Source organism: Chiloscyllium punctatum, chromosome 36 (assembly GCF_047496795.1).
Source record: "Chiloscyllium punctatum isolate Juve2018m chromosome 36, sChiPun1.3, whole genome shotgun sequence".
Taxonomy (NCBI): domain Eukaryota; kingdom Metazoa; phylum Chordata; class Chondrichthyes; order Orectolobiformes; family Hemiscylliidae; genus Chiloscyllium; species Chiloscyllium punctatum.
The window spans coordinates 22,470,243-22,484,716 of NC_092774.1; the positions used below are offsets into that span (position 1 = coordinate 22,470,243).

At 46.6% G+C, this 14,474-nt stretch overlaps 1 protein-coding gene across 1 annotated transcript; it reads left to right on the forward strand.

Annotated features, from left to right (window-relative positions):
* Nucleotides 1–4,724: 4,724 nt before the first annotated feature.
* Nucleotides 4,725–14,177, forward strand: LOC140460240 (uncharacterized). Its single transcript, XM_072554674.1, has 2 exons — nt 4,725–4,918; nt 12,686–14,177. The coding sequence occupies exon 2, from the start codon at nt 13,012–13,014 to the stop codon at nt 13,699–13,701; it is 690 nt and encodes a 229-aa protein (XP_072410775.1). The 5' UTR covers nt 4,725–4,918; nt 12,686–13,011; the 3' UTR covers nt 13,702–14,177.
* The last annotated feature ends 297 nt before the right edge of the window (nt 14,178–14,474 follow it).

The following is a 14,474-nucleotide window of genomic DNA, read 5'->3' on the forward strand; positions in this document are numbered from 1 at the left end:
TGACCAATGTGGTGATAGAAAGGGACAAGGAAAGTAGATTACCAGCAATCAAACCTGGATTCTAAAGATCACAATAATTGAAACTAAAAACTGTATATGTGTGCTGCATCATAACAAAAGTGAAGGAATTGACTGCACATGTTAAAGAGAATAATTATGATCTGAGACTCCTTACGGAGACAGGGTTTCAGGATGAAAAGGATTGGATTCTGAATATCGAGGGGGTATGTGGCATTCAAGTTGAATGGGAAGCTAGGTAAAGGTAAGGGATTGGCACTGCTAATCACAGCACTGATAACATGGTAGTTTGGTGTTAAGGATTTCAGTTCTGATTTCTCTGTTCTCTGTTGATCTCCCTGTTCCCACAGAATTAGATGTCGTCTGTTCTCAGCTCTGCTGGCTTTCTGCTGAAGCCCTGAACCCCCTTTTACACCTTCTGGACCAATAAAACATTCAACCCAAACCACAATTTCCCAGCCTGTCAACGATCCAGACAGAGTCAACGTAGCGGGGACTAAAACAAGAAAAGTGAAACAAAATTAGAAATACATATGTAGTCGGTGCTCGTAGATAATGTTTCTTCATTAGGAAGTTAACCAGAAATAGGGGCCTCCCAGTGCCCTATTTGAGGAATTCTTTCTCCCTTACATCTAACTATTAGTACTCAGCTAGGATTTATAATAATGTTTACATCAACAGAAATAAAGTGTCTTGTCAAGTAGAGAGATATATGCAGCATGGAAATAGATCTTTTCTCTCTCATTCACATACACAACAGATGTATATTGGTGAATTTGTATTTGCAAAATATTTGCAAACACATTCTATTTTGCGCAAAAAATGCACAATATGCAGGCAGTCAATACATGTAACGGTTTGTAAATTCCACTTTGGAAATAGAACCAGTCTGTCTCAAAATTAGGATACAGATTCTGACTTCACATCTTTAATGCATTGATTAAACCTGTGATGTCACCTTTTGTGGTGGCTTGAGAAGGTGACTTATCAGAAATTCTGGGATTTACATGTTAATGATACCTGCAACCCAGTCTAAAAGATGACAGACTTAACAATCCAGATTTGTTCAATATATCATTTCAGTGGCATGACACCACCATGGTTCATTATAAATTCTGTGTCTTATGAGCTTATACTCTACAACCACCTGATGAAGGAGCAGTGCTCCGAAAGCTAGTGCTTCTGTTGGACTATAACCTGGTGTTGAGTGATTTTTAACTTTATCCAGGTTAGGGTGGATTTGCCATGCTAATTTACCCCTGATTAATGCACCTAACTTGCACAACCCTGAACACTATGAATAAATGTAGATTAATATGGGTAGGGGAATGGGTCTGGTGGGTTACTCTTCGGAAGGTTTTTGGGGACTCATTGAGCTGGGTGGCCTGCTTCCACAATGTTGGGATTGTATGAAGGGAAGGGATTTTAATGCACCCTCATCTCGTCCTGCTCTGCTGTAGGACAGTGCAGACCAACGGCATCACAACGTGGAAGTGGTCCTGTCAGTTTCAGAGTGAAACTCCCTCCCTCTGGACAACACCTCATCCTGGGAGGGAGGAAGACAGCTTGGGGTGCAGTGGGAGCGGGGGAGGAGCTGGGGCGGTGAAGTGGAATCTGTAAATCTGTTTACTTGTAGCAACTGGAGTGAATCCAGGGAGGGAGCAGAATCTGCAAACTCAGGTGTGTCAAGATTAGAGTGGTGCTGGAAAAGCATAGCAGCATCCGAGGAGTAGGAAAATTGCATTTCGGGCAAAAGCCCTTCATTTCCTGGATGAGTATATGACGAGGAATGGTTCAGAGGGGTATGGGCCAGGTGGTGACAAATGGATAGGCTAGGATATCTGACCGGCATGTACAAGTTGGACCCAAGGGTCTGTTTCTGTGCTGTATATCTCTGAGACTCTGGCTTGTCACTAACGTTTTCCACGTCTGTGGAATCAGTTTCTCTCTGGTGTCTGTGTCAATGCCTTGATGACTCATTCCCAAAATCAGACCTGCTCACTCTCAGCAGTATCCCAATGTCATGAAAGACATTAACTTTCAGGTGAAATTATCCAAAATTCGAAGAGATGTCAGTCTTGACATTTTTTGCTTTTCTGTCTCTGTAAGAGCCTGAATCAGCATCTTCAGAAAACTTAGTGAGAACAGAGGGGGAGGGAGAGAGTGGGATGGTGCTTTCAATTTTGTGGAACAACAAAACAAAAGAATGTTCTGCAGAAAGTAGAATTGCTTGTTCAGAATTTCTACCCTGCACTGACAGTGATGTCTTTTGGAATCTCTTAATAAGGAGTATTTGAAGATCTGAAGACACAATTTTCAAAATCAACAGATGAAGGGTTTATGCCTTATTTTGACTCTCCTTCTCAGATGCACCATCCCACTCTCTCCCTCCCCCTCTGTTCTCACTAAGTTTTCTGAAGATGCTGATTCAGGCTCTTACAGAGACAGAAAAGCAAAAAATGTCAAGACTGACATCTCTTTGAATTTTGGATAATTTCACCTGAAAGTTAATTTCACCTGCTGTGCTTTTCCAGTGCCGCACTTTTCGACTCGGATTCTCCAATGTCTGCAACCCTCACTGTCACGTCAATGTCTGAGTGTCACTCATAACCGCAATGACTTTCGACTATGCTCCTACTCTCAGAATCAAAGCTTTTTGGTTCCTGTTTCAGCAATTTTTCAAAATCAGTGGGACTGGATGCGAGGCCCTACTGTTGCAGGGCATTGAGTGTGCAGCCTGAAAGCATTATACGGCCTGGAAAGAGGAATTTAGGGCGGGGAGGGCATGCATTTTTTGTGTGGTTGAAGCTTCGGCCATGGAGAAACCTGAAGAATCCCAGCCTGTGGAGAAACCATGAAAATGTGGCAACTGTGGGAAATGCTGAAGACTCATTGGCACAGTCACACCAGGGAGTGGCACAGTCACACCAGGGAGGGGCCATTCTCCTGCACCAACTGTGGGAAGGGCTTCAGCAATTTGTCCGTCCTGCTAAGGCACTGGCAGGTCCAAACCGTGGACAGCTGGCTCTCCTGCCCCAAGAGCGGGGAGGGCTTTATCCAGGCCTCCCACCTGCTGGCCAACTGGCAGATCCACATGGGGGAAGAGGCCTTTCAGCTGCCATTAGTGCAGGAAGGGCTTTATCCAGACTTCCAGCCTCATAGCCCACCGGTGGGTCTACACTGGGGAGAGGCCCTTCAGCTGCTCTGAGTGCAGGAAGGCCTTCAGCAATTCCTCTGCCTTGCTGAGACACCTGTGGTTTCACACAAGGGAGAGGCCGTTCTCCTGCTTCGAGTATGGGAATTGCTTTAACTGCTCCTCCACACTGCTGACCCATGGGTGATTCCACACGGGGAGAGGCTGTTGACCTGCTCCATGTGCAGGAAGGGATTAATCGATTCTTGGAACCTGCTGAACAGTGGTTAGCACTGCTGCCTCACAGCACCAGAGACCTGGGTTCTATTCCCGCCTCAGGCGACTCTCTGTGTGGAGTTTGCACATTTTCCCCGTGTCTGCGTGGGTTTCCTCCGTGTGCTCCGGTTTCCTCCCACAATCCAAAGATGTGCAGGTCAGGTGAATTGGCCATGCTAAATTGCCCATAGTGTTAGGTAAGGGGTAAATGTAGGGGTAAGGGTGGGTTGCGCTTCGGCAGGGAGCTGTGGACTTGTTGGGTCGAAGGGCCTGTTTCCACACTGTGAGTAATCTAATCTAATCTAATCTAAACAGGGAAGAGGCCGTTCACCTGCCCAGAGTGCGGGAAGGACTTCAGTCAGGTGGGCATCCAGCAAATGGAATTCTGTCAGAAATCTGCAGTTCAGAATCGAATTCGGAAAGGCTCAGCAACCAAATATGCTGATGTCTATAAAGTCATGAGGGACAGGAATAGAATAAGAAGACAATGTCTTTTCCCTCAGGTGGTGGAGTCCTGAACAAGAGGACTTGGTTTAGGGTGAGAAGAAAAAGATTTAAAAGGGACTGAAGGAGCAATGTTTTCACGCAGAGGGTGGTGTATGGAATGAGCCGCCAGATGAAACGACACAATTTCAGCATTTAAAAAGCATCTGGATGGGTATATGAACAGGTCAGGTTTTGAAGGATAATGGCCAAGTGCTGGCAAATGGGACTAGATTTCTCACACTGGGAGGGAAAGAGAGAAAGAGGGGGGAAACACTGTTCAGTTGTAGCAACTGGAGTGTATCCAGGGAGGGAGTTTACTCTCCAAAAGTGCTCACTCTCTGACTCTCAGAAACGTATTCTCCCTTAGTTTGCACCCCTTGTGTTCTCCCTCAGTTTGCACCCCAGAAAGGGATTGTTTCTTTCCTCACAAGAATCACACACCATGTGTTTGCAAATTGAGACACAGGCCTGGATCAATTTTCCAGAGTCTCAATCCCCTCCCTCAATTCACTCTTTCAGTTGCTGCAAGTCAACAAATGAACCCCACAATGAAAAAAAAATGGAAAATGTGTTGAGAAAAAATATTACTGTACTCCAGCATGCTTATTTTGAAGCACTAGGCTTCGGAGGTGGTTTTGAAGTATAAGATGGCAAGGTCATAAATTCTATTGGACTTTAACCTGGCGTGGTGTGATTTTTAACTTTCACTGGCATCAGCATCTCCACTGAGCATGCGCCGCCATATCAGCAAGCACTGCGCATGTCCGGCAGTGTCAGCAAAGCACTGCGCATACTCTTGGGTGTCCGCAGACCCGGCGCGCGGGCTGTATTCCGTGGACCATTGGAGGACCGGAAGGAGTATGGTCCTCCTGTCAGTCAGAGCCGTCCATTGTCGAAATGCGGAAGTTGGATCGTGAACTTCAGAAGCTGTTGCTGCTCCTTTTCCCTCTGAATGCAGATTGAACTTCACCCCGGAGCGTGACTTCCTTCCACTGTCCAACATTTGTGAGTACAGTAGTTTATTTTCTCAATACATCTTCCATGTTTTTTTTTTCCATTCTGGGGTTCGGTTGTTGGCTTGCAACAACTGAAAGGACAGAGAGTGGATTGAGGGAGGGGACAGACTCTGGAAAAGTTGATCCAGGTCGGTGTCTCAATTTGCAAACACATGGCAAAATGCACGGTGAAGTTATAGTCTTTGCTGTGTAAAATAAAATAAAAATCAGAAATGAGGTGCATTGTTTAAATGGTGATATGGTGAGATGTGGAGAAAGTGAGGACTGGAGATCAGAGTTGAAAAGTGTAGCGCTGGACAAGCACAACAGGTTAGGCAGCACCCGAGGAGTAGCAAAGTTCGTCAACTTTGGGCACAAGCCCTTCATCAGCGATGATGTGTGGATGGACAATGGAGTCTCAGCGTCCTTCAACACCAGTCAATGCCAATTGTCAGACAGGTGCAGCAAATAATGTGCAAAGCAAGTGGTATAGTAGCAAGAGGAATTGAGTTCAGAAGTGGGGATGTCTTCTTGTAGTTAGGTCATTGAATGTATTCAAGGCTGAGTTAATTTGACTTTGAAGAACAAAGAAGTGGATGGTTATGGGGGAAGCAAGAAAATGGTTTTAAGATCAGTATAGAACAGTCACAGAGTCATACAGCACAGAAACAGACCGTTCAATCCAAGTAGTCCATGCTGACTATGTTCTCAAACTAAACTAGTCCCACCAGCCAGTGTTTGGCCCATATTCCTCCGAACCTTTCCTATTCACGTACTTATCCAAACATTGGAGGTGTACCTGCATCCACCACTTCCTCTGGACATTTATTCCACACACAAACCACTGTCTGGCTAAGTAAAAAAGTGCCCCTCATGTCTTTTTAAAATATTTCTCCTCTCATCTTAAAAATTGCTCCCTAATCTTGAAACCTCCACCTGAGGGAAAGGACACCTGCTGTTCACCTCATGATATTATAATCCTCTATGAGGCCACTCTCAACCTTTGATGCTCCAGTGAAAATAGTCCCAGCCTAACCACCTAGATACAGGTATATTTATATCCAGTTATAAACTGTTCAATGCTGGTGCAGGCTGGAAAGACCAAATGGCCTATTCCTACTCAGTGGGCTGCACGGTGGCACAGTGGTTAGCACTGCTGCCTCACAGCGCCTGAGACCCGGGTTCAATTCCCGCCTCAGGCGACTGACTGTGTGGAGTTTGCACGTTCTCCCCGTGTCTGCGTGGGTTTCCTCCGGGTGCTCCGGTTTCCTCCCACAGTCCAAAGATGTGCAGGTCAGGTGAATTGGCCATGCTAAATTGCCCATTGTGTTAGGTAAGGGGTAAATGTAGATGTAGGGGTATGGGTGGGTTACGCTTCGGCGGGGCGGTGTGGACTTGTTGGGCCGAAGGGCCTGTTTCCACACTGTAAGTAATCTAATCTACTCCCAAATCTCAGACTCTGTGTCCAGAACAGCAAAAGAACATTGGACATTGAAGCAGAAATTAGGCCAGTCAGCCCTTCAGGTGTGCTCCATCATTCAGTCACGGTTGACAATTTTCTTAACCCCGTTTTGGAAAGGCAGTTCAAAGCAGGATCTACACAGTTAATTGGACAAAGGTACCTTGGAGTACAGGTTCATATTTTGTTGAAAGTGGGATGCAGGTAGACAGGATAGCAAAGAAGGTGTTTAGTGTGCTTGTTTGATAGGTCAATGCATTTTGGTATAGAAGTTGGGAGGTCATGTTGTGGCTGTACATTGATTAGGTCATTTTTGGAATACTGTGTTCAGTGCTGGTTTCCCTTCCAAAGGAAAAATGTTGCTAATCTTTGAAAGGGTTTGGAGAAGATTTACGAGGCTGTTGCCAGAGATGGAAAGTTTGCGCTATAGAGGGAGGCTGAATAGGCTGGGGCTGTTTTCCTTGGAGCATTGGAGGCTGAGGGGTGACTTAAGAGAAGTTCATAAGGAGCATGGGTAGGGTGAATAGCCAAGATCTTTTCCCCAGAGTAGGGGAGTTCAAATCTAGAGGGCACAGGTTTGAGCTGACAGGGGAATAATTTAAAAGGAACCTTAGGGGAAGTTTTCTCACGCAGAGGGTGATGCGTGCATGGAATGAACTGCCAGAGAAAATGGTGGAGGTCCTATAATTGCAACATTTTTAAAGGCATCTGGATGAGTACATAAATAGGGAGGGATGGGACGAATATGGGCTAAGTACTCGACTATGTTAATTTAGGATACCTGTTCAGCACGGACGAGCTGGATCAAAGGAAAGCAGAAGTGTTGTGAAGACTAGACTTTCAGAGCAGCTTTCAAAGATGTTTTGCCCTTACTGGGAGCAGAAGTTACAATGAAATTTTTCATTTGTGCGACAGCAAGTGAGTGAGTGAGGACACCCAGGATTTTGGTGGAAAGTGGGAATTTGTTGCAATGTGGGATTGAAGTGTTTTAAGATTTACTGGCAGTAAGTAGTGTCCTGAATGGGGAGCCTAGTGAAGGGTTCGGTGGGTTTTTGATTTAAACTGCTCATTACATTTACCCTCCAACATTGTGTTTCCAATGCTGTGCATCACAAAGAGCAGTGAATCAGCAACTGGTATTGTTAGAAGTTTTACAATTTTCAGTACTACATTTTCATCAGCATTGTTACATTAAGTGGCAGAAGAGGGAGGTGTGGGCTGTATTCACTCAACGATTTATCAGTTAGGTAAAACAACATGCAAGAGGCAGGGTGGGACTTGTCTTTCAATTTGCGGAAGGTGAGAGATTCTGAGTGCTGTGATCTGGGGCAAACACAACTTTGGTAAATCATAGAAGCCCTCCAGTGTAGAAGCAGGTCATTCATCCCATCAAGTCCACACTGACCCATCGGAAGATCATGCCACCCAGACCCACCCTATCCAATTGTTTCTGCTGGTGGGTGAGACTAAGCCACAAGATTGGGGGGACTAGGTTTAGGGCAGAGGAGGAGGAACTGCTTTTCCCAGAGAGTGGTTAATCTATGGAATTCTTTGGTCAAGGAAGCAATAGAAGCAGCCATATTCAAGACACGGTTCGATGGGAGTTTGCATGGTAGGGAAATTTAGGGGGGTTGGGATAATGCAGGTAAGAGCAGCTGAGACGATAGATAGATCAGCCGCGATATTAATGAATGGTGGACTAGGCTCAATGGGCCAAATGCCCTGCGCCTGCTTCTATTACTGTGAATGTATAAAAATGCATTTCTCATGGCCAATCCAAATCAAAGCTGAAAATGTGTTGCTGGAAAAGTGCAGCAGGTCAGGCAGCATCCAAGGAGCAGGAGAATCGACGTTTCGGGCATGAGCTCTTCTTCAGGAATGAGAAAAGTGTACCAAGCAGACTCAGATAAAAAGTAGGGAGGAGGGACTTGGGAGAGGGTTGTTGGAAATGCGACAGGTGGAAGGAGGTTAAGGTGAGGGTGATAGGCCGGAGTGGGGGTGGGGGCGGAGAGGTCAGGAAGAAGATTGCAGGTCAAGAAGGCGGTGCTGAGTTCGAGGGTCGGGACTGAGAGAAGGTGGGGGGAGGGGAAATGAGGAAACTGGAGAAATCTGAGTTCATCCCTTGTGGTGGGAGGGTTCCCAGGCGGAAGATGAGGCGCTCTTCCTCCAGCTGTCGTGTTGCTATGGTCTGGCAATGGAGGAGTCCATGGACCTGCATGTCCTTGGTGGAGTGGGAGGGGGAGTTGAAGTGTTGAGCCACAGGATGGTTGGGTTGGTTGGTCCGGGTGTCCCAGAGGTGTTCTCTGAAATGTTCCGCAAGTAGGCGGCCTGTCTCCCCAATATAGAGGGGGCTACATCGGGTGCAGCGGATGCAGTAAATGATGTGTGTGGAGGTGCAGGTGAATTTGTGGCAGATATGGAAGGATCCCTTGGGGCCTTGGAGGGAAGTGAGGGGGGAGGTGTGGGTGCAAGTTTTACATTTCTTGCGGTTGCAGGGGAAGGTGCTGGGAGTGAAGGTTGGGTTGGTGGGGGGTGTAGACCTGCCGAGGGAGTCACGGAGAGAGTGGTCTTTTCAGAACGCTGATAGGGGAGGGGAGGGAAATATATCCCTGATGGTGGGGTCCGTTTGGAGGTGGCAGAAATGACGACGGATGATACGATGTATATGGAGGTTGGTGGGGTGGTAGGTGAGGACCAGTGGGGTTCTGTCCTGGTGGCGATGGGGGGGCGGTGGCTCAAGGGCGAAGGAGTGGGAAGTGGAAGAGATGCGGTGGAGAGCATCGTCGATCACGTCTGGGGGAAATTGCAGTCTTTGAAGAAGGAGGCCATTTGGGTTGTACGGTATTGGAACTGGTCCTCCTGGGAGCAGATGCGGCGGAGACAAAGGAATTGGGAATATGGGATGGCGTTTTTACAGGGGGCAGGGTGGGAGGAGGTGTACTCTAGGTAGCTGTGGGAATCAGTCAGTTTATAGTAAATGTCTGTGTTGATTCGGTCGCCAGAGGTAGAAATGGAGAGGTCTAGGAAGGGGCGGGAGGAGTCTGGGACGGTCCAGGTGAATTTGAGGTCGGGGTGGAAGGTGTTGGTAAAATGGATGAACTGTTCAGCCTCCTCGTGGGAGCACGAGGCAACGCTGATACAATCATCGATGTAGCGGAGGGAAAGGTGAGGGGTGGTGTCATTGTAGCTGCGGAAGATGGACTGTTCCACATATCCTATGAAGAGGCAGGTATAGCTGGGGCCCATGCGGGTGCCCATGGCTACTCCTTTGGTTTGGAGGAAGTGGGAGGATTGGAAGGAGAAGTTGTTCAGAGTGAGGACCAGTTCAGTCAGTCGAAGGAGGGTGTCAGTGGAAGGGTACTGGTTGGTATGGTGAGAAAGGAAGAAGCTGAAGGCTTTGAGTCCTTAGTGATGGGGGATGGAGGTGAACAGGGACTAGATGTCCATGGTGAAGATAAGGCGTTGGGGAATTCAAATCAGGGCAGGTGAGCAATGTAGTGATGTGGTAAGTGAACATTAGAGAATGATAGAAAGGGACACGGAGAGTAAGTGTACCAGCAAGCAAAGCTGGATGCAAAAGATCGCAAAAATTTAAAGTGAAGACTGTATGTCTGAATGGGTGCTGCATTGTAACAAAAGTGAATGAATTGACTGCACACGCTGAAGAGGATATGATCTGAGACTCCTTACAGAGACATAGCTTTAGGAATGACAAGGATTGGATTCTGAATATCGAGGGAGTACATGGCATTCAAGTCGAGTGGGAAGCTAGGTAAAGGTAGAGGGTTGGCACTGCTAATCAAAGCACTGACAATATGGTAGTCTGGTGTCAGCTCGGATTGCATGTCCTGATTTCTCTGTCTTCTGTTGATCTCCCTGTTTCCACAGAATAAGGTGTTGTCTGTTCTCAGCTCTGCTGGATTTCTGCCGAAGCTTTGACCCCCCCCACCCTTATACCTTCCAGAACAATAAAACATTGTCGATCAAGGCCCAACCGACAGTCTCCTAGCCTGTCAACCATCCAGACAGAGACTCATCATAGGGAATAAAATAAGAAAAATGAAACAAAATTAGACATAAACACACAATTGGTGCTCGTGCTTAACGTTTGTTCATTAGATAATAAACCAGAGTTAGGGATCTCCCAGGATTCCCTACTTGAGGAATTCTGTCTCCCATATATTAGTTCCCAGCTATGATTTATTTACATCAACAGAAATAAAGCATCTGTATCAAATAGACAGAGATATACTGCTCAGAAATAGACTTTTTGAACACATCCATACTGACAAGATCTTCTGTATAAATCTAGTGACCCATTTGCCAACATTTTTCACATATCCCTTCAAACCCTTCCTATTCACACAACCATCCAGGTGCCTTTTAAATGTTGTAATTGTACCAGCCTCCACCCTTCCTCTGGCTTATTTACCCTATCCATGCCCCTAATGATTTTCTGTACCTATATAAGGTCACCCTCAGCCTCCGACACTCCAGGGAATCAGCCCCATCCTATCCAGCTTTGCCTGATACCACAAACCCTCCAACACTGGCAACATTCTTATCAATCTTTGCTGCACCGTTCAAGTTTCACAACAGCTTTCCTATCCTATAGTAGGGAGACCAGAATTGAATGCAATATTCCAAAAGTAGCCAAACCAATGTCCTGAATAGCTCCAAAATGTGCTCCCACCACCTCTACCCAATGCATTTAATGGGCCAAACGGCCTCTTTCTGCACTGCGGGTTTTAATTATTTTATTCTGTATTGTAGTCAATTTCAGTCACTATCTCTGGTGTATGGTATGTCACTGAAACCAGAATTGAATGCACTACTCCAAACGTGGCCTAACCAATGTCTTGTACAGCTGCAACATGACCTCCCAACTCCTCCAGTCAGTGCACTGACCCGTAAAGGCAAGCATACCAAACACCTCCTTCACTTACAAGGAACTGTGAACCTGCCATAGAGTCGTACAGTATGGAAACAGACCTTCAGTCCAACCAGTCCATGCCAACCATAATCCCAAATTAAACCCGTCTCTCCTGCCTGATCCTGGCTTGTATCCCTCCAAACCTTTCCTATTCACATATTTATCCAAATGTCTTTTAATTGTATCCGCACCCACCATTTCCTCAGGAAGTTCATTCCACACATGAACCATCCTCTGTGTAAAATTAGCATTTGAATGGCAAAGATGAGGTTGAATTGAAATGGTTCATAAAATAAACAGTGTCTACCAAACCCCCTACAGCAGGTATGGGAGGAACTCCAACTCTGGAGTCTCATAAGTCGCTATTTCCATAGTTGGACGGGGAGTAAAGTGTTGGTTTCACAGAGGAGGTGGTTTTCTGTGAGCATGAAGCAAAAATGAAACTCCATGCTTTGCTTGAACTCAAACCGCATTGACTTGGAGGAGAGCGAAAGGAGTTTGCAAAGTGTCCTTCCTCCCCACGTGCCTCAGCTGCAGAACAGGACAGGCACAGTGCGAGGCCACTGTCTGCCCCACCCCTCCATTGTGGACGCCACAACGCGGAAGTAGCTCGGTCAGTTTCAGAGTGAAACTCCTTCCCGCTGGGCAACATCTGGGAGTAAAGCAATGTCTCCTCCTTTCTATTCCTCATCCTGGGAGGTAGAGAGTTGGGGGGAAACACTGTTCATTTGTAGCAACTGGAATGAATCCAGGGAGGGAGCAGACTCTGCAAAGATGCTCACTGTCCCTCTTAAAGGTATTTTCATTGTGTATTCCCTCAGTTTAGCACTTATAAAGTTTGCAACCGAGAAAAGGATTGCTTCTTTCCTCATGTTCACAATTAAAAGGGTAGTTTATCATGAAATTGAGGAACATTTAAGGGATTGGCGCATTGATTTCAAATGTAGGCATATGGTGTATATCTGATATTATTGGCTGTTGTTAACCATTCATAGCTATGATTTTTCACCTTGTAATACAGTAATGGCGTGCCGTCCTGTAGGTCTTGGCATCTTTTTTTATTTAAACGGACAGCAGGAAGTCATTCAGCAACTTTACTGGCTTTCCATAACTCTTTTCGCAAGCAGCGTTGACATGTTATTATCATATCCTTGATTCAGCTCCATTTCCAGCACCTTTTGTAGGCAGCTTGTTCCAGCTCATTGTCACCTAAATGAGGTTTTCCTCCATACACACTTAAGGCTAGCTGGCCGCATGAGGGTTTTCTGTATCCTGGATAATATGTGATCAGCAGGCATCTGGCAATCTACAGGAATTGCCACTTATGTTATGTTCATTTAACTGTACAGACAGTGATCACTTAATTTGTGATTTTTTTTTTGCAGGAAGACATGCAGAAAGAAATCTGAAAGCAAATGATAAATCAACTTCTGACAGAGCCACTTGAATCATTGGTGCTTGCATATCAGCAACTCTTCAAATGAAGAAGACATGTTTGCTTTTGTCTGCGTGAGATATTTTAGATACTGGTGTGGTAGAGAGAATATTGAGACACCACATAGGGAGAATCAGTGCACTGACTGTGAGAAGTGCTTCAAACCATTTACTCAACCTGAGGGATCAAAATCTCACGCCTCACGGTGGAGAGAGACTGCATACCTGTTCTGCTTTTAATTTTAAAGCCAGAGAGACACAAGGAAAGCTCCCCTCCATGGGGAAGCCGTGGAAATGTGAGGATTGTGGGAAAGGGTTCGCTTCCCCATCGGCACTGGAAACCCACAGACGCATTCACACCGGGGAGAGGCCGTTCTCCTGCTCAGTGTGCGGGAAGAGGTTCAGTTGGCTGTGCAACCTGCAGACGCATCAGCGGGTTCACACCGGGGAGAGGCCTTTCATCTGCCGCCATTGTGGGAAAGGATTCACTCAGTCGTCCCGGCTGCAGACGCACCAGCGGGTTCACACCGGGGAGAGGCCGTTCTCCTGCTCTCAGTGTGGGCAACGATTCATCGATGCATCCCATCTCCTGAAACACCAGCGGGTCCACATGGGGGAGAGGCCATTCACCTGCTCTGAGTGCGGGAAGGGATTCGTCGATTCTTACACTCTGCTGACGCACCGGCGGGTCCACACTGGGGAGAGGCCATTCACCTGCACCAAGTGTGGGAAGAGCTTCAGTCATGTGGGCAACTTGCGGAGGCACCAGCGGATCCACACCGGGGAGAGGCCGTTCACGTGTTCCGTGTGTGGGAAGGGGTTCACTCAGTCATCTACACTGCTGATCCACCAGCGGGTTCACACCGGGGAGAGGCCATTCATCTGCTCTCAGTGTGGGAAGGGCTTCACCCGCTCCTCCCACCTGCGGAGTCACCAGCGAGTTCACGTGCCATCGCAGGGGGATTGAAGGGGCAATGGCCAATTGCCATTATCGATTGGACTATCAACTCAGCTGTGGGGACTCCCGGGTTTGAATCCCGCCACAGCAGACAGCTGAATTGGAATTTGGTCAGAAATGTGGAGTTCAGAATCTGATGCTGAAACCATTCTCGCAGAGGAAAATCTCTCATCTGATTCACTCATGTCCTTTTTTAGGGAAGGAAACTGCCGTTGCGGGAAAGGATTCACTCAGTCATCCCAGCTGCATCCTTTGCTGAGTCTGGCCTACACGTGACCCCAGACCCACAGAAGTTTGGGTGATTCTTGACACCCCCCACCCCCTGCAAAATGGAGACAACTCGGTGCTGACCAACAGTAAAGGAAGTGGAGTTGGAAGGATTGTGTGCACTTTGACCTTGAGCTGTTTAAGAAAACAAAAGCTACTTTTTGTTCACCTTTTTGCTGGGGAGATCTGAAGCTGTAACAAAGTTAGTTTGCAATAAAGGTTACCTAAACTTACCCCTGGACTCAGACTCTCATTGAAAGCTGTGAGATCCGACAGGTTTTTGTTTTAAAGCTGCTCATTTCTTTCAGCCTCCAGCACTAAGTCTCCAATGTCATGAGTCAGTAGGAGCAGTGAATGAGTAGAAATTGTAAATTTCTACATTAGAAATTGTAAATTTTTCATTTCTGCACATACTGCATCGTTTAATCAGCATTGTAACGTTTACTGGCAGCACCGGGAGGTGGAGGATGTATTCACTCGAAACAAAGTTAAAAATCACACAACACCAGATTATA

Bases quoted from the DNA above. Each gene is read 5' to 3' on its own strand.
- LOC140460240 (XM_072554674.1), top strand. From the start codon at position 13,012: ATGGGGAAGCCGTGGAAATGTGAGGATTGTGGGAAAGGGTTCGCTTCC.